Source organism: Oncorhynchus tshawytscha, linkage group LG09 (genome assembly GCF_018296145.1).
Source record: "Oncorhynchus tshawytscha isolate Ot180627B linkage group LG09, Otsh_v2.0, whole genome shotgun sequence".
NCBI classification, from domain to species: Eukaryota; Metazoa; Chordata; class Actinopteri; order Salmoniformes; family Salmonidae; genus Oncorhynchus; species Oncorhynchus tshawytscha.
In genome coordinates this window covers 8,257,780-8,278,272 of record NC_056437.1, presented here as the reverse complement: position 1 = coordinate 8,278,272, position 20,493 = coordinate 8,257,780, and the positions used below count along the sequence as shown (strand labels likewise).

The 20,493-nt window shown below is 42.2% G+C and overlaps 1 protein-coding gene across 1 annotated transcript; it reads left to right on the top strand.

The window, feature by feature from the left end:
• The first annotated feature begins 337 nt into the window (after positions 1-337).
• LOC112257334 (growth/differentiation factor 6-A) lies at positions 338-7,763 on the top strand. Its single transcript, XM_024430829.2, has 5 exons — positions 338-707; positions 2,170-2,327; positions 3,870-3,956; positions 4,227-4,348; positions 5,985-7,763. Exons 1-5 carry the CDS (start codon positions 580-582, stop codon positions 6,120-6,122), a joined length of 633 nt encoding a protein of 210 aa, XP_024286597.1. The 5' UTR covers positions 338-579; the 3' UTR covers positions 6,123-7,763.
• Positions 7,764-20,493: the final 12,730 nt, after the last annotated feature.

The following is a 20,493-nucleotide window of genomic DNA, read 5'->3' as shown; positions in this document are numbered from 1 at the left end:
TACAGCATGGCTGTTACAGCCAGCATAACCACGTCTTTATAACAATTCAATAACGATGGACAGGAATCAGTTCAACCATTTCATGTGCTCAGTCTCAACGCACATTACCCATGCTACTCTTTGTCTATACAACTACGGTAAGTAGTCTCTCAATCTTTCTGTCTCTCCTAATCTTTCTCTCTCCCTTTCTCAATCTTTCTCTCTCAGCTCTCTCTCTTTCTCTCTGGTCCTTCTCTATCACCCCAACACTGTTTCATACTTGCAGGACATAAAAACAATGTAAAATATTCCAAGGACAACCTGGTGTACGAGGAGATAAAGCTGAGGTTTCCAGGCCAATACAAACAATAGCTATTCTCTTCCTGCCCCGTTGTGAGCTTCCATTGGATAACCAGACCTCTACCAGAGCGTCATTATCAGTTGTACCAGTACAGCCTCCTCCTCTGCCAACTGAAGAACACCTAGTTCTTCCTTCATTACTGAACATAGTCAAATTCATTTATTGCCACAAAACCACAAGTTGGTGGTATTTGCTCTGATAGTTGCATAGAGGCCAGACTGACCACCATCTTTCCAAAAATGTATTTTGCGCACTTTGTGATGATGCTGGTGCTCTTTGGTTGTTCTCTGGGGAAATCTTTTGTCCTCCAGTCCTCGGAGAAGGAACCCGCTGCAGCTACTGGCTCTGCCGTCCTCCACCCCGACAGGTTAGTAGTATCACCTCTCGCTGGAGCGACACATCACTGGATAGTCAGAAGGTCATAGAGGACACATCAACTCTGGAAATAATTCAAAAAAAATGTCAGAAGGTCATAGAGGACACATCAATTCTGGAAATAATTCAAAAAAATTGAATTTTTTGAATTTCATTCAAAATGGCGTTTTTGGTTAAATAATCTGTCCGTCTAACCAACACAGAAACTTAGTATGTTCTCATTGTGCCAATCCCTGACATAAACTATTTTCTAAATTCCATGCCCAGTTCTACAGGTCATCAAGACTTGAAATAGCCAACCATATATCCAGTGTTAGGCTATTTTAAATCTTGATGACCCATACAGCTGCACCAGGTTATATCATGACTTACAAGGTCACCGTTGATAAATGCTTGCTGAGGCCTCGTGAAATGAGCCGGGTGTTGTATGAGAGGTTTACTTGGCTGCATCTAGATTTGAGAGAGCTGACCTTACAGTTTTAAGTGTAACATTGTGTTCTCCCCAGGCATGAACAAAACTATAAATCTTTCTTACATGACAACATTCAAGGCATAGAGACAGAGCAACGCTGTCTGCAACACTCCAGAGACAGTGTTGCTGACAGCGCTGTTCTTCTATCTTTAGACATAGAGCCGATCCACCTCAAATAGAGATTGTGAGAACAAACTGCCTGAAAAAAGTATGGTCTCCGATTATAGATTTAACAACGCATGCTTTGGTAACACAGCCAACTTTAGTCTGAGTGAACAAGCTGTTGTAATACTTTACCTAAAGGTTGATCCGGTTGGATTTGTAAAATCATCTACAGATTAAATCTATTCCATTAAATTACCAACAGTACCCCCAATTTAACAGCATGCCATTAATACCTTGATTGAAGTCCATCTAATTATTTCATGCACAAAATGGTGCTTGATGATTCTTTCAGAGAATTCTCACAAAATGGTGCTTGATGATTCTTTCAGAGAATTCTCACAAAATGGATGCAAGAGATTGAAAAGAACAGGCTATCCATGGTTCTGCAATCTGAAGTGTAGCCAGCCAGGACTGTGAATGCCTGAGAGAGAGAAGGCAGGTGGCTGCGTTCCATTGCTAACATTACAATCTCCTTCTCTCTGTTGCGGTCAAAGGCAATAGGAGGCCCAAGGGCCAAATTCGTCCCTTTTGCAATTTTATTTGTCTTACCAAAGATGTCTTAGTAAAAATTATAAATAAAACTTTTTTTATTTTTTTATCACCAGGAATATTGTTTAAAAAGATTGCCAGGAATTGTTTTCTAAAGTATTTTCATGACCATATACTGAAAATAAAAATAAATACTAAAATAAAAAGACAACTGGAATGCTACAAATATTTTATTGTCAGAAAATAAGCAAATTAAGTTTCAATTGACTGTTTTACATATAAACTCGATTTGATTTGCAATAAACTAATTTGTCTTTTCCGCGTGCAGGTGCCATGGAGAGTTGTTGAATGACATCAGAAAGACTCTTATTGGAGCCCTCAACCTGCAGCAGGAGCCCCAGGTGACGGCGGACAGACTGACTGCCATCAGAGAGCAATGGAAGACCGCATTCTCTGCCATCTCTCACAAGACCCAGGACAAAGCAGGTAGACACATTTTTGGGGGGCAATAGAACTCCAGGATCCCACTTAATTTAGATAGTATGACCCTCTGATCTACTATATTAGACTAACACATGGTACACACACGTACATTATAATATTGTTGAACAGTGGTATCATACATTTTGTATTGTAGATATGTGGTGGTGTGACAGTGTTATATGATGTACTGTTTTATTTTTTTATTATATGTGTGATATAAGTGTCTTAATGTGTCTGGACTCCAGGAAGAGTAGCTGCTGCCTTGGCAGGAACTACTGGGGATCCCTAATAAACCCCAGGAAGAGTAGCTGCTGCCTTGGCAGGAACTACTGGGGATCCCTAATAAACCCCAGGAAGAGTAGCTGCTGCCTTGGCAGGAACTACTGGGGATCCCTAATAAACTCCAGGAAGAGTAGCTGCTGCCTTGGCAGGAACTACTGGGGATCCCTAATAAACCCCAGGAAGAGTAGCTGCTGCCTTGGCAGGAACTACTGGGGATCCCTAATAAACCCCAGGGAGAGTAGCTGCTAATAGTGATCCATAATAAACACAAATACACAATACAAATACTTTCAGATAGTTTGTTGATAATTTGACCATCTTTTGATAAGCAACTGCCTGCTAAGGTTACGGTTAGGCATGGGCTAGTTTTAGAATTAGGTTAAGGGTTAGGGTATGGGTTATGTTTAGAATTAGGGTAAGGGTTAGGGTATGGGTTACGTTTAGAATTAGGGTAAGGGTTAGGGTATGGGTTACGTTTAGAATTAGGGTAAGGGTTAGGGTATGGGTTACGTTTAGAATTAGGGTAAGGGTTAGGGTATGGCTTAAGGGGCGGCAGGGTAGCCTAGTGGTTAGAGCATTGGACTAGTAACCGAAAGGTTGCAAGTTTGAATCCCCGAGCTGACAAGGTACAAATCTGTCGTTCTGCCCCGGAACTGGCAGTTAACCCACTGTTCCTAGGCCGTCATTGAAAATAAGAATTTGTTCTCAACTGACTTGCCTAGTAAAAATAAAGGTAAAATTAAAAATAAAATTAAAATTAAAAGTTTAGAATTAGGGTATGGGTAAGGGTTAAGTTTAGAATTAGGGTATGGGTAAGGGTTAAGTTTAGAATTAGGGTAAGGGTTAAGTTTAGAATTAGGGTAAGGGTAAGGGTTAAGTTTAGAATTAGGGTAAGGGTGTGGGTTAAGTTTAGAATTAGGGTAAGGGTGTGGGTTAAGTTTAGGGTTAGTGGATGTTTAGTTGAAATGTTGTTGACAGTTATTGAACATCTACTGACTAGCTACAAACCATCTACTAAGGACTATCCAAATAAAGTGTTGCCAACTTCAGTGTCATCCAAATTGTAGATAACAGCAGAGGTGAGTAACTTCCAATGCGGAGAGTAAAACCCGGTTCTTCTGACCAAACGTGCAAGTCTGCTAGCCAGTTCGTAATGGGCTTAAGAGGGCTATATGATCATTACATTATTCTGCTTCTAGTATTCTGATGCATCATCACAATGTTTCTTATTGATTCATATATGTCCTTTCCCTTTCTCCATAGTGGCTTTACCCCAGGCTGAGGGTCCTGCAGCAGACAACAGTAGTGGTCTGAAATGCTGTCCGCTGGCCTCACAGATCTTCCTGAAAGGTGACCAGCTCTGTTCACACAAATTTAATAAAACACTGTTAATCTATGAAACTTCAATAAAGTGTGTTTTTTTTATTTATATTTTTTTAAGTTTTTATTTGTGCAACTGCGACCTGGCCAAGACGTGTGTGTGTGTGTGTGTGTGTGTGTGTGTGTGTGTGTGTGTGTGTGTGTGTGTGTGTGTGTGTGTGTGTGTGTGTGTGTGTGTGTGTGTGTCCATCAGCATAGCATTTAAGCCTTCTGTGCCGTCTGTCTTCATTTCTCCATTAGATCTTGGCTGGGAGAACTGGGTAATCTACCCTGAGAGTTTCACCTACGTCCAGTGCTCACCCTGCAACTCTCAACTGGACCTGAGCCCCTCGCGCTGCCCATCACACACTCCTCCCGCACAGGTAAAACAACCCTTCATGTTTCTTAAAAAAGGAAAGGCACTTTACTGGTGTGTAGTAGGACATTGTGTGGATTATGATCATGATCAATGTATTAGCATTATGTGAATAAGCTTACTATAATAGGTTTTTGGCTTGTCCTATTGGATAATTGGATTCTGAGTTGGTCCGCTGCCTTAAGATCCACATCTGGTTTCCATTTTAGTCAGTCCTTAAGTCAAGCACAATGTTCAGTTTAGTTCCTAGAAAAGCAGCAGACCAAATACATAAATCAAAAACCTTCAAATACTTGAAGTTGTCAGCTTGCCTGGGACAGTAGGAAAGTGCAACATCTTCCCACCCTGCATACCAGTAAAGCAAAAAAAAATAAAAAAATCGTCCGCACATCAAGATTAAGAGAATTTGTCTCAGGTCTGGGAAAACAGCAGGGAAACAGAGTGTCCTGGAGAGACCCCAGGCTGTGCTAGGGGAGATATCAATGTTTTGTCTAGGTATCTGCGGAAACAAGCAGCTCTGTGAGTGAGAAGCACAGCCAGGTGCAAGGTCGATCATGAGGAACATCTTGCAGCCACCTGTGCTTTAGACTTATCACATTTCTCGCAGTGTTTCAACTTACTGTTAAGTTTTTCTTAGATACTTTTTATGGAAATGTATTTGGCTAAAACGTCCCATTCTTCTAAATCCACTAGTATTTCAGCTTAATGACTTTAAATAATGTTTCCATCAGGATAACATTGTACCACCAGTAGGACTGGGACCACCAATGAGACACCAATTTTAGGTTATTGAGGATTTTCTTCAAAGGAGGTCACAGATGCTCAAATCTAAGGTCCTTAACCCTTTAAAAAATGTTTACTAAAGGCACGTGATTCATAATTTTGCTCATAATGTTATTTCCCTTCATTTAAATTGTCTAACACCAAGTGACACTGGATTTAGACAACAAATTATCAATGGGATCCTCAAATTTGTAACATACTAAAAGGGTGTGATTGCTAAAAAAAAAAAAATATTATAAATTGGGTGGTTCGAGCACTGAATGCCGATTGGCTGACGGCCATGGTATATCAAACCATATACAACAGGTATGACAAACCATGTATTTTTACCCCTCTAATTACATTGGTAACCAGTTTATAATAGCAATAAGGTACCTCGGGGGGTTGTGGTATATGGCCAATATACCACGGCTAATGGCTGTATCCAAGCACTCCCCGTTGCGTCGTGCTTAACAGCCCTTAGCCATGGTATATTGGCCATATACCACAACCCTTCTGACCTTATGGCTTAAATATAGACTCCTCCCTAGATAAATGTATTGTATATGCCAGTGGTTGTCTAGGTAAGAAGAAGGCTACTACAAGTCTTCCAAAAATAGTGAAGACAGCACTTCAACGCCTAAGGTTGTATTCAGGTTACTATATGATACTCTGTTGTTGACTCCTCCCCCTCTCTTTAACCCTGACCCCAGATGTTAACTCCTCCCTCCTCCTCTCTTTAACCCTAACCCCAGATGGTAACTCCTCCCTCCTCCTCTCTTTAACCCTAACCCCAGATGGTAACTCCTCCCTCCTCCTCTCTTTAACCCTAACCCCAGATGGTAACTCCTCCCTCCTCCTCTCTTTAATCCTAACCCCAGATGCCGTGCTGCCAGACCACTTCTACAGAGCATGTGCCCTTCCTCTACATGGATGAGTTCAGCACCCTCACCATCTCCTCTGTTCAGCTCACCCGCACCTGCGGCCCTGGCAACCCCCAGCTGCCAGCTGAGGACTGATCATTGACCAACCCCCACCCCATCCCGGGGAGCCCCCATCCCAGGGAGCCCCCACCCCATTCCAGGGAGCCCACCCAATGCCATCCCAGGGAGTCCCCCTACCCCTTCCCCATATCTATTCTGCTCATGAAATACCTATAGAGTGGACATGGTTGCAATACTCCAGTAATTATCCCAAAATTCCCAGGTTTTCCAGAATTTCCATTTGGAAGATTCCCAGAATCAAGGAATAGGAATAGGCAGCAAATACATAATCCTCCAATCAGGAGTTTTGGAAAAATCTGTGAATCTTGGGAAAATTACAGGAACCTTGCAACCTTAAATGTGAAGGTTTTGTCTTGCAGCTTTGTTTTGGCACATAGCCTACATTCCTAAATAGATTATGGCTGTTTCCTATTTTTTTCCTAGTTAATTTTACGAAACATTTGAATATTGAAATGTGTTCATCTTGAGGAGCATAAAGAAAATGGATCATTGCGGCTTCATAAAATCTCTAGACAAGCTCCAATATGAAACCCTGCTCTCCTCTCTTTTCCCAGAAGGGGGATTATTGTAAGCAGTAGCTACATAAAAATAAATATAAATACCTAGAGAATCCTGCACATGCTCAGAAGCTTCGAGACATAAAAATAAAAAGGTCTGAGTAAAATCAGATCTGCAGCCACTCCGTTCTGAAAAACAAAAAACTGACAGCTTTTAGTTCTGGTTGAATAAACGTTGGCAGTCTTGTTTTGATGACATTTCATATGTGCTTTGATGCTATTTTTGACGACGATATTTCGCAACCCTGAAGCGCTAGACTGGCAAGGGATTAAAGCAATGCTACTCCATGTTCCCCACAAAAATGTGAACACAGGCTTCCCATGCCAAAAAAAACCCCTCTCAGGGTGGGAAAGCCGACCCAGCACTAGGCAATAACAGCAGAGCTCTCATCTAAACAGGCTTCTCCCCGGGCCTCTAACATGCATGGAACCAGTTCTCTACAAAAGTATAAAATTTAAATTAAATAAATTCTGGGTTATGTAAAATAAAGATTCTGATCTCCCCAAACAAAAATCTTGTTCTTATATGTGCTGTGATTTTCCACTCCATTGGGAATTGCCCTCTTGGAAAGCTCCATAGCTCATGTTTGGACAAGTAGAAACCTTTGGCATAGAGATAAATAATAGTGCTGTGGCCTATCATTTTCAGTTAAGACATTTGTTCGGTTGCACATATGGAGTCCAAAAAGTATTTAAGTTTTCTACATTTGCGACTTTAATTGTTATCCCCCAATGGTTCCCATGTGCACCTTTCGACAATATTGTTGTCTATCAGTCCCTAACTAGGTCCACAGCGTTTTCTGGGTTTGGCAGTTGGATAAATATATACTCTTTTTATATTTTCTTTGAGATACACTAAATAAATGTATTCCTTTTTACTTTTACCTCACATTGCCACCTTTTCACTATGTATTTTCCACCATAATATTTATCACCACGATATGGAATGTACCTGAGGTTGTCACAGCTTCACTAACACGTTTTTGGTTTAAAAAAAATGTTGTGAAATGTGTTATTGCCATTTGATCACACAGTTTGAGAATTTGTATCAATTATATCTATTATCTGATTAAATTCTTTAATAAATGCTACTACAAGAGTTCTGGATTCCAATTTCATTATTTCCAAGATTAAACAGTCAAATATCAGTATTTTTTATTTTTTTTTGCATTGGAGAATTCATACATTTTGACAGCGTTTATAAATAGTATCTTCATTCACTGACATTTTAACACTGCATTTAAAGTGTAACCTAAAAGTGAATACCTATTTATACAGTGACCTCTTAATAGAGGGAGTGATTCATAGCCCCCGGCTGTGGGATCAGTTTGACAGGAAACCTAAATGTACAGGGGGGCGACAAGAGGGGAAACCAGGTTTCTGGGTCGCTGCTCCAGCAATGCAGCACCATCTGTAAAACAGCATCGACATCCTGTTGCGCACTTCTTATTCTGGGTCGTTCCATGAAAATACTGCCTTTTGCGCACCGATATAGAATTTTAAATGCAATTTATATTAAATAAAGTCCCGTTTTTAATATGGATCACATGAACAGATCAATAAATTAGATTTGTGATGTAAATAAAGACTTGCTAAAATGCCAAGATTAAGCATTTTGACATTTTCCTTCATGCACCATCTGTGACTTCTAGGAAGACTTTAACCCACTTAACCCCAACATTTCTCCCAAGTTATCACCATCATTGTAAAGCCCTAGCTGGCCTCCCGAGTGACGCAACGGTCTAAGGCACTGCAGTGCTTGAGGCGTCACTACAGATCCGGGTTCGATCCCGGGCTGTGTTGCAGCCAGCTATGACCGGGAGACCCATGAGGTGACACACAATTGGCCCAGTGTCGTCGTCCAGGTTAGGGGAGGTGTTTGGCTGGCTGGGATGTCCTTGTCCCATCGAGCTCTAGCGACTCCTGTGGCGGGCCGGGGGCCTGCACGCTGACACGGTCACCAGTTGGACAGTGTTTCCTCTGACACATTGTTGCGACTGGCTTCCGGGTTAAGGGAGCAGTGTGTCAAGAAGCAGTGCGGCTTGGCGGGGTCGTGTTTCGGAGGACACATTGGCTATCGACCTTCGCCTCTCCCGAATCCGTGTGGGAACATCTAATAGTCCAATCAGTGTAAATGCAGATTAGCTGGTTCTACACTTTTTGGCCATTTTGTGGTGTTTTGTGGTGGAAAACTGAGCAGGTCAAGCATAACACATCAACCCTGTTACTTATAGATAGACAGGCTAGAATAACACATCAACCCTGTTACCTATAGATAGACAGGCTAGAATAACACATCAACCCTGTTACCTATAGATAGACAGGCTAGAATAACACATCAACCCTGTTACCTATAGATAGACAGGCTAGATTTCTTTTTACAATAAAATTTTTCTTGTGAAGCTTGCCTTCATCTGCCACTCCCTGTTTTACACAAGAAGCTTCCATTCCCCCTGTCACAAGGGGATTTATGGCTGATTTAACATTACATCATCAACGCTGTTACGGTCAACCCTGTTACTTTATTTGGCACTTAATAGGCACTTACTTTAATCTTATTTCATTTTTTGGAGATGGGAAAATGTGTTTTTTATTAAGTTGAACGTGCTATTTATGACAGAATGTCACTGACTGACGCTCATCGGATGTGGCAGGGGCTTGCAAATTATCACTGATTACAAATGTAAATCCAGGCGCGAGATGCTCACTTTTAACTATTTAAATTGTTTTTATTTTTTTTATTTAAGCTTGCATTCAACTGCCACTCCCTGTTGCATACAAGCTTCCATTCTCCCTGTCACAAGGGGATTTATGGCTAATTTAAGATGACATTGAAACCCATTAGAAAAGGTTTAACTAAAACGATTATATTTGACTCCAAAATGAACTAAAATTAAATAAAAACCATTATGAATTATGTATTTTTTTTCTAACTGTTGGGTAGGCAGGTAAATTCTGCCAGGAGAAGGCAATGTTTCAAATCGGCCAAGCATCACTATTACTAGCTATTAGTAGCTAACAGGGGGAAAATTGTCTAGGTAGCTACCTTGATCTCCACGCTGATCCTCAACATTGGGGCCCCTCAGTGGTGTGTACTTAGTCCCCTCCTGTATTCCCTGTTCACCCACGACTGCGTGGTCAAGCACAACTCCAACACCATCATTAAGTTTGCTGACGACACAACAGTGGTAGGCCTGAACACCGACAACGATGAGACAGCCTATAGGGAGGAGGTCAGAGACCTGGCCTTGTGGTGCCAGGACAAACACCTCTCCCTCAAAGGAGCTGATCATGGACTACAGGAAAAGGCGGGCTGAACAGGCCCCCATTAACATCAACGGGTCTGAGGTGGAGAGGGTCGAGTGTTTCAATTTCCTAGGTGTCCACATCACCAACAAACTATCATGGTCCAAACACACCAAGACAGTCGTGAAGAGGGCACGACAACACCTTTTCCCCCCACAGGAGACTGAAAAGATTTGGCATGGGTCCCCAGATCCTCAAAAAGTTCTATAGCTGCACCATCGAGAGCATCCTGACCTGTTGTATCACCGGCAGGTATGGCAATGGCTCGGCATCTGAGAGTAAAGCGCTATGGAGGGTAGTGCGTACGGCCCAGTACATCACTGGGGCCAAGCTTCCTGCCATCCAGGACCTATATGCTATGCAGTGTCAGAGGAAGACACAAAAAATTGTCAAAGACTCCAGTCACCAAAGTCATAGAATGCTCTCTCTGCTATCTTACGGCAAATGGTACCGGATCGCCAAGTCTAGGACCAAAAGGCACCGTAACAGGTTCTACCCCCAAGCCATAAATAAGACTGCTGAAAAATTCATCCCAGGGATTTTTTTCAAACAGCTTTTACACAAAATGGGCATTATTCTAATTTTCACAATTTCCGAGTGTTATTTTGACCTTCTAGTATGGAAATATTATTTCAAAAAATGAAGGAAAAACACATTTTTAATTGCACTGACCATTTTTTTTTGTTACACTTCTCAAAAGGCACCGAATTGGTGGAATGACCCAACTGCTATTTCAGCAGCAGTGCCAACATTTGCTTTCTAAACAAATATTTTTTTTTAGGGGGGGGAGTGATGAGCAATGAAAATGCTTATTGGATTTTGGATACACGTCCAGAGCTACTACGACACAGCTCAGCACAGCAGCCGCAAGAGGCAGCAGCTCAACTTTTTTCCTGACTTGACTTTTGGCTGGTTTGGGTCAGAATGGCTAACTACTGGTCTGTTCAGGTTTTCTGTGGTGTTTTATCCACCATGCTCTTGGCCATGGGGGCACTGGATGGTGGGATGGAATGTACAGACAAGGACAGATTACTGACACAGATATCCAAAGATCTGGACCCACCGTCGGAGTGTGTGCTAGGCTGCACTGTACTGACTTACAGAGCCATGCTGGAGACACAAAATATACCTACTGTACGCTTCAAAGACTCTACAGCAGGTGAGAACATGATAGAAATATTCTGTGATGGGCACTAATATTGATATGAAATCGGTTTGTAGAAAATACATTGCAACTGTGTGACTGTTCACCTTTCTGTGAAATCCAAGCAACTGCTTGCGGATTTTCCATTTGGGAATTTTCTGATAACATGAACATTGAATACAATGGGATGCCCATCCTCTGTTGATGGAACACCAGCAGGCAGTTCAGTATGTCAAGAGTCTGTGAGAGGGTTTTGTTCATGCAGGAACAGTCATGTCTGCGTTTCTTACAGAACAGTGTAGGTTAACAGGAAGAACAAACCGATTTCACAATATGCCTTGCTCATTTTTGATATCAAACCATATCAAATTATATCAATATCATATTGAATTTTCAATATTGGTGCCCACCTCTAAAATATTATATTAAGCACTATATCATATGATATATCACTGTCTAAGGGAATTGCTGAGAGAGAAAAAAGCATTCGTTTCTAGAAAACTTTTTTTTCTCCTTTGATAAAAAGGATATAGACGATCTGTGGTGCTGTGTGTGGCTCAGTTTGTAGGAGTGTGGGGCTGGAAACTGCTAAGTGGCATATATCATAAACCATGTACCATACATGTACCATACATACTAATCCCCTTTCTCTACAGGTGAACATGGAGAATACTGCTGGTCCAGGAGAACGAAGTGTAGCCCCGGAGAGAGCCTGCTTCATGCCTACATCGTGTTACCTGTGGATGTGTCACTGGTTAACGAGGAAACCCTTGGATTGAAAGCTACTCTCCCCCACCATAACAACATACTAACTCCTCACGACGGTCCCACGCCACTTTCCAAACTCTGTGGTCTCCGCTTTGACATCACAGACCAGTTCACCGTGACAAAGAGATTGCCAATGTTCTGTGTGCAGGTTGTCCCACAGCAGAGCACCTTGGAAAACGGAATTCCTATTAGATGCCCACCTTTCTTGGTGACGATGTGGCAGAGGCTGAATAAGTAACCTACAAAGCAATGGAGGGGGATGAAAAGGACTTGTTTAGCCGACGACCATCCAAAATGGTTAATGGCATCAAGGTTAGTTTGTCAGAATTGTTAGGTAACCCTTCTCCTATTGTAAATGCATCTGGATCTGATAGTCTTGCTTATTTCACAGCTATCTATCTCGTCAGCAACATATTGTATATAACATAGTGTTTCTTCATATATTGATTTAGCAGCGGTGCCCCGCCACTTCCCCCAAAAAAAAAAAAATAGAGTGACAAGTTACAACGTATATTTTGTCTTTAGATTCTCGCTACAATTGTCACTGCTGCTGAATGAAATCCTTAGGGAGGACGACGCTGTAACAACTCACAGTAGGTTATATCATGTTTATGGAAAAGAAAAAAAGGATGTCCGATTCAAATGGAAAGTCAGTTACAACAACGGATTGTCCGATGAAATACCCAGAACTCTTTGACACAAGACTGTTGACTAAATGGAGTACTTTCAACCATGACTTGAAATGGACTCAGTTTGGAATGAGAAGAACGTGAGGTAAATGTATGGAAGGTGAAAATTAACCGTTGTATTTGATTGATAGATAGATAGATAGATAGATAGATAGATAGATAGATAGATAGATAGATAGATAGATAGATAGATAGATAGATAGATAGATAGATAGATAGATAAGATAGATAGATAGATAGATAGATAGATAGATAGATAGATAGATAGATAGATAGATAGATAGATAGATAGATAGATAGATAGATAGATAGATAGATAGATAGATAGATAGATAGATAGATAGATAGATAGATAACAATATCATTGTTAATATGCTGTATGGATGTATGCTTTTGGGTCGATAGTTGATTCTAGATTGAGATAATATTTCAAATAATATGGATTTGAGGGCTTTGTGTTCATTTGTGCTCTATTGTGTGGAGCAAACATTTGATGGCACATATGTATATAGAATGTATAAGCTTCTTATAAGAAATATACGTGGCTGCTAATTTAAGTGTGTGAACACCAGAAACTGTCCTAAAGCACATTTATTTCTATTTAACTTTTATTATATTTACTTTAACTTCTATTTTTATTTACTTTAATTTGCTATAACACCACACTAATTGTTTTGATGTAACCTCTGTAAACTGTGAGCTTTACTAGAATGTTTTTCCAACCATGTCAAGTATCCACAACATTAAAACAACTTCACATGATTGTGTACGTCTGTGAGCTTGCACAAAAAGAAGGCCTTAGTTTTATCTTACCATAAAAAATCATTAAAAGTTGAGAGAATAGGAACTGTTTCAGACCTGGAATTAAAAATTTAAAAAACTTTATATAGAAGCAAGAAACAGGAAAATGGAGGACAGTTTGCAACAACAGTGGGCGTTACCTTACCACAGCGAGCTGTAGAGAGCATTATATTGACTATAGCTCCCTCTGCTGGCAGAAACACAGTATCATGCATATACCTACATTGCCCTATTTTACTCAGGGTGGCACACTCAGCACATTATGGTCCCCACCAGTGCTGAAATTAAAATTAAAATTTGAAAAAGTATATGTTCAATGACTTCTCAATAGGAGAAGAAGTTATTTGAAATGTTTATTTTTAATTTTTATGTTAAATATAATCCCTTCCTGAATTGACTGCTTTCAATTCCAATAGACCCCAGCCCTGGTCCCCACTCCCAGCTATGGGAGACCCTACAGACACCCACTTATTCCCTGTTATCACATAATTCTACACATTTATCATTCTCTACCCAGCTGAATAGGGAGATTACAATTTGATGTCAAGTTTAAGAAAGACTACTGTTTGAGTGTGCAAAACACATAGGAAGATCTAGCATCCACCAAGCTGGCCTCTTTTGATTGTGGTGCCAGGAAGAATCTTCAGAGAGACTCGTGCCTGGTATGTTTCCCCAAGCTGGCCTCTTTTGATTGTGGTGCCAGGAAGAATCTTCAGAGAGACTCGTGCCTGGTATGTTTCCCCAAGCTGGCCTCTTTTGATTGTGGTGCCAGGAAGAATCTTCAAAGAGACTCATGCCTGGACGGTACACCGAACTGGAACAGTATGTCCCCTGAAGAGTTTTCACCAGAGAGGGACATGCAGTGAACCGATGAGGGACATACAGTGAACCGATGAGGGACATGCAGTGAACTGATGAGGGACATGCAGTGAACTGATGAGGGGCATGCAGTGAACTGATGAGGGACATGCAGTGAACTGATGAGGGACATGCAGTGAACTTATGAGGGACATGCAGTGAACCGATGAGGGACATGCAGTGAACCGATGAGGGACATGCAGTGAACTGATGAGGGACATGCAGTGAACCGATGAGGGGCATGCAGTGAACTGATGAGGGACATGCAGTGAACTGATGAGGGACATGCAGTGAACTGATGAGGGACATGCAGTGAACCGATGAGGGACATGCAGTGAACCGATGAGGGACATGCAGTGAACCGATGAGGGACATACAGTGAACTGATGAGGGACATACAGTGAACAGATGAGGGACATACAGTGAACCGATGAGGGACATGTAGTGAACCGATGAGGGACATACAGTGAACCGATGAGGGACATACAGTGAACTGATGAGGGACATGCAATCGAATCAAATCAAATCGAATTTATTTATAAAGCCCTTCGTACTTCAGCTGATATCTCAAAGTGCTGTACAGAAACCCAGCCTAAAACCCCAAACAGCAAGCAATGCAGGTGTAGAAGCACGGTGGCTAGGAAAAACTCCCTAGAAAGGCCAAAACCTAGGAAGAAACCTAGAGAGGAACCAGGCTATGAGGGGTGGCCAGTCCTCTTCTGGCTGTGCCAGGTGGAGATTATAACAGAACATGGCCAAGATGTTCAAATGTTCATAAATGACCAGCATGGTCCAATAATAATAAGGCAGAACAGTTGAAACTGGAGCAGCAGCACGGCCAGGTGGACTGGGGACAGCAAGGAGTCATCATGTCAGGTAGTCCTGAGGCATGGTCCTAGGGCTCAGGTCCCCCGAGAGAGAGAAAGAAAGAGAGAATTAGAGAGAGCACACTTAAATTCACACAGGACACCGAATAGGACAGGAGAAGTACTCCAGATATAACAAACTGACCCTAGCCCCCTGACACATAAACTACTGCAGCATAAATACTGGAGGCTGAGACAGGAGGGGTCAGGAGACACTGTGGCCCCATCCAAGGCCACCCCCGGACAGGGCCAAACAGGAAGGATATAACCCCACCCACTTTGCCAAAGCACAGCCCCCACACCACTAGAGGGATATCTTCAACCACCAACTTACCATGCTGAGACGAGGCTGAGTATAGCCCACAAAGATCTCCGACACGGCACAACCCAAGGGGGGCAACCCAGACAGGATGATCACATCAGTGACTCAACCCACTCAGGTGACGCACCCCTCCCAGGGACGGTATGAGAGAGCCCCAGTAAGCCAGTGACTCAGCCCCTGTAATAGGGTTAGAGGCAGAGAATCCCAGTGGAAAGAGGGGAACCGGCCAGGCAGAGACAGCAAGGGCGGTTCCAATTAGGGACATGCAGTGAACTGATGAGGGACATACAGTGAACTGATGAGGGACATGCAGTGAACCGATGAGGGACATGCAGTGAACCGATGAGGGACATGCAGTGAACCGATGAGGGACATGCAGTGAACCGATGAGGGACATGCAGTGAACCGATGAGGGACATGCAGTGAACCGATGAGGGACATGCAGTGAACCGATGAGGGACATGCAGTGAACCGATGAGGGACATACAGTGAACCGATGAGGGACATGCAGTGAACCGATGAGGGACATGCAGTGAACCAGTGAGGGATATGCAGTGCAAGTGCAGTCGAGTCAAATAAAATAAAATACAATTGTATTCGTCACATTCTTCGTAAAGAACAGGTGTAGACTAAAAGTGAAATACTTACTTATGGGCCCTTCCCAACAATAGAGAGAAAGAAAATAGAGAAATAATAGAAAAGTAATAAGTAATAATACATTCACAATGAGTAATGATAACTTGGCTTTGTACACGAGGTACCAGTACAGAGTCGACGTGCTAGGGTACGAGGTAATTGAGGTAGATAAACTACTTGACCAAAAGTGTGTGGACACCTGCTCGTCGAACATCTCATTCTAAAATCATGGGCATTAATACGGAGTTTGTCCCCCTTTTTCTGCTATAACAGCCTCCACTCTTCAGATGTTGGAACATTGCCTGCAGGGACTTGCTTCTATCCTGCCACAAGGGCATAAGTGAGGTCGGGCACTGATGTTGGTTGATTAGACCTGGCTCGCAGTCAGCGTTTTCAATTCATCAAAAAAGGTGTTCGATGGGGTTGAGGTCAGGGCTCTGTGCAGACTAGTTAAGTTCTTCCACACCGATCTCGACAAACCATTTCTGTATGGACCTCGCTTTGTGCACGAGGGCAATGTCATGCTGAAACAGGAAAGGGAATTCCCAAAACTGTTGCCACAAAGTTGGAAGCACAAAATCGTCTAGAATGTCACTGGAACTAAGAGGTCTAGCCCAAACCATGAACAACAGCCCCAGACCATTATTCCTCCTCCACCAAACTTTACAGTTGTCACTATGCATTGGGGCAGGTAGTGTACTCCTGGCATCCGCCAAACCCAGATTAGTCCGTCGGCTACAGATGTGAGTGCTAAGGGGCGATAATAATTTAGACAGGGTACCTTGGCGTTCTTGGGCACAGGGTCTATGGTGGTCTGCTTGGAACATGTAGGTATTACAGACTGGGTCAGGGAGAGGTTGAAAATGTCAGTGAAGACACTTGCCAGCTGGTCAGCGCATACTCAGGGTATACGTCCTGGTACTCCAAATGGCCCTGTGGCCTTGTGACTGTTAACCTGTTTAAAGGTCTTACTCACATCGGCTACAGAGAGATTGATTACACAGTTGTTTGCCTCGAAGCGGGCATAGCTCGCGGCGGGATTCCCTTTATGATCCTTGATAGTTTGCAAGCCCCTGCCACATCCGACGAGCTTCAGAGTCAGTGTAGTAGGATTTGATTTTACTCCTGTATTGATGCTTTGCCTGTTTGATGGTTCGTCGGAGGGCGTAGCAGGATTTCTTACAAGCGTCCAAATGAGTCTTCTGCTCCTTGAATGTGGCAGTGTGAAATATGTTAAGAGATGACAAGCTTCCAAACATTTGGAAAAACGTCACACCCCCAGTAAACAGAAAGAGACATTGTATAAACACACTGCAGTGTACATGACCTTTGACCCACGGGACCTAATGTAAACAACTGTGTCGTTCCAACAAGTCGGATGATTTTTGAGAAGTGTAACTTGGGAGATTTTTTTTTATTAAACTGGGAAGTGTTTTTTATTACGTTGAACTTGTGCTATTTATGACAGAATATTAAAATTAGATGAAATCATTTTTTTTTTTCTTTTTTACCAGGGTTGACGATTTCATCTTAAATCAGTCATAAATCCCCTTGTGACAGGGGGAATGGAAGATTGTTGTGTAAAACAGGGAGTGGCAGTTGAAGGCAAGCTTCACAAGAAAAAAAGGTAATTGTACAAAACAATCTAGCCTGTCTATCTATAGGTAACAGGGTTGATGTGTTATTCTAGCCTGTCTATCTATAGGTAACAGGGTTGATGTGTTATTCTAGCCTGTCTATCTATAGGTAACAGGGTTGATGTGTTATTCTAGCCTGTCTATCTATAGGTAACAGGGTTGATGTGTTATTCTAGCCTGTCTATCTATAGGTAACAGGGTTGATGTGTTATTCTAGCCTGTCTATCTATAGGTAACAGGGTTGATGTGTTATTCTAGCCTGTCTATCTATAGGTGACAGGGTTGATGTGTTATACTAGCCTGTCTATCTATAGGTAACAGGGTTGATGTGTTATTCTAGCCTGTCTATCTATAGGTAACAGGGTTGATGTGTTATTCTAGCCTGTCTATCTATAGGTAACAGGGTTGATGTGTTATACTAGCCTGTCTATCTATAGGTAACAGGGTTGATGTGTTATTCTAGCCTGTCTATCTATAGGTAACAGGGTTGATGTGTTATTCTAGCCTGTCTATCTATAGGTAACAGGGTTGATGTGTTATTCTAGCCTGTCTATCTATAGGTAACAGGGTTGATGTGTTATTCTAGCCTGTCTATCTATAGGTAACAGGGTTGATGTGTTATTCTAGCCTGTCTATCTATAGGTAACAGGGTTGATGTGTTATTCTAGCCTGTCTATCTATAGGTAACAGGGTTGATGTGTTATTCTAGCCTGTCTATCTATAGGTAACAGGGTTGATGTGTTATTCTAGCCTGTCTATCTATAGGTGACAGGGTTGATGTGTTATTCTAGCCTGTCTATCTATAGGTAACAGGGTTGATGTGTTATTCTAGCCTGTCTATCTATAGGTGACAGGGTTGATGTGTTATTCTAGCCTGTCTATCTATAGGTAACAGGGTTGATGTGTTATGCTTGACCTGCTCAGTTTTCCACCACAAACACCAGAAAATGTCCAAAATGATTTTACACTATGATTTGACTATTAGATGTTCAATGTTTATTTTGAATTTAAAACATTTAAGTATGTTTCACCTTCTTAATAAAATGAGAGGTCAGTTCACGTACCAGGGTTGTACTGTTTAACCTTAAAGGGACAGACTTGTCACAAATCACATGGAATAAATCATCTTCAGAAATGCAACACAATAACTAGATCTTATTTACTTATTTTCCTGCCCAATTCCGTGATATATAATGGTAAACACAGTCTTGTCCCATCGCTGCAACTCCCGTACGAATTCGGGAGAGGCGAAGGTCGATAGCCAATGTGTCCTCCGAAACACGACCCCGCCAAGCCGCACTGCTTCTTGACACACTGCTCCCTTAACCCGGAAGCCAGTCGCAACAATGTGTCAGAGGAAACACTGTCCAACTGGCAACCGAAATCACCCTGCAGGCTCCCGGGACCGCCACAGGAGTCGCTAAATCCCGATTGGACAAGGACAACCTGGCCGGCCAACCCAGCCCCCTAACCCAGACGACGCTGGGCCAATTGGGTGTCGCCTCATGGGTCTCCCGGTCACGGCTGGCTGCAACACAGCCCGGGATCGAACCCAGATCTGTAGTGACGCCTCAAGCACTTTAGACCGTTGCGCCACTCGGGAAGTCAACTAGGGCTTTACAATGATGGTGATAACTTAGGAGAAATGTTGGGGTTAAGTGGGTTAAAGTCTTCCTAGAAGTCACAGATGGTGCATGAAGGAAAATGTCAAAATGCTTAATCTTGGCATTTTAGCAAGTCTTTATTTACATTACAAATCTGATTTATTGATCTGTTCATGTGATCCATATTAAAGGGGACTATTTAATATAAAGGGCATTTAAAATTCAATATTGGTGCACAATTTCTACTTAAAATATCAAGAGGCAGTATTTTTGTGGAACGACCCAGTTAACACTTCAACTGAATAAGAAGTACGCAACAGGATGTCGATGCTGTTTTACAGATGGTGCTGCATTGCTGGAGCAGCGACCCAGAAACCTGGTTTCCCCTCTTGTCGCCCCCTGTACTTTAACCTGTTTAAACGTCTTACTCACATCGGCTACGGAGAGATTGATTACTTAGTTGCTTGCCTCGAAGCGAACATAAAACACCTTTAGCTCGTCTGGTAGGCTTACGTCACTGGGCAGCTCGCGGCTGGGATTCCTTTTGTGATCCGTGATAGTTTGCAAGCCCCTGCCACATCCGACGAGCTTCAGAGTCAGTGTCGTAGGATTTGATTTTACTCCTGTATTGATGCTTTGCCTGTTTGATGGTTTGTCGGAGGGCGTAGCAGGATTTCTTACAAGCGTCCAAATGAGTCTTCTGCTCCTTGAATGTGGCAGTGTGAAATATGTTAAGAGATGACAAGCTTCCAAACATTTGGAAAAACATCACACCCCCAGTAAACAGAAAGAGACATTGTATAAACACACTGCAGTGTACATGACCTTTGACCCATGGGACCTAATGTAAACAACTGCGGATGCTTTTTGAGAAGTGTAACTTGGGAGATTTTGTTGTTGTTGATTTCACCTATTTTTAACAGTGTAACTTGGGAAGACATGTTTTTTGTGAACTTGTGCTATTTATGACAGAATGTTAAAATTAGGTGAAATCTATTTGATCTCTTTTACCAGGGTTGACCGTAACAGGGTTGACGATTTCATCTTAAATCATCCATAAATCCCCTTGTGACAGGGGGAATGGAAGCTTGTTGTGTGAAACAGGGAGTGGTCAATGAATGCCATCTTCACAGCAACAACAAAAAGCAATTTCTAAAACATTGCTAAAATATTTTCTAGTCTATCAGGAACAGGGTTG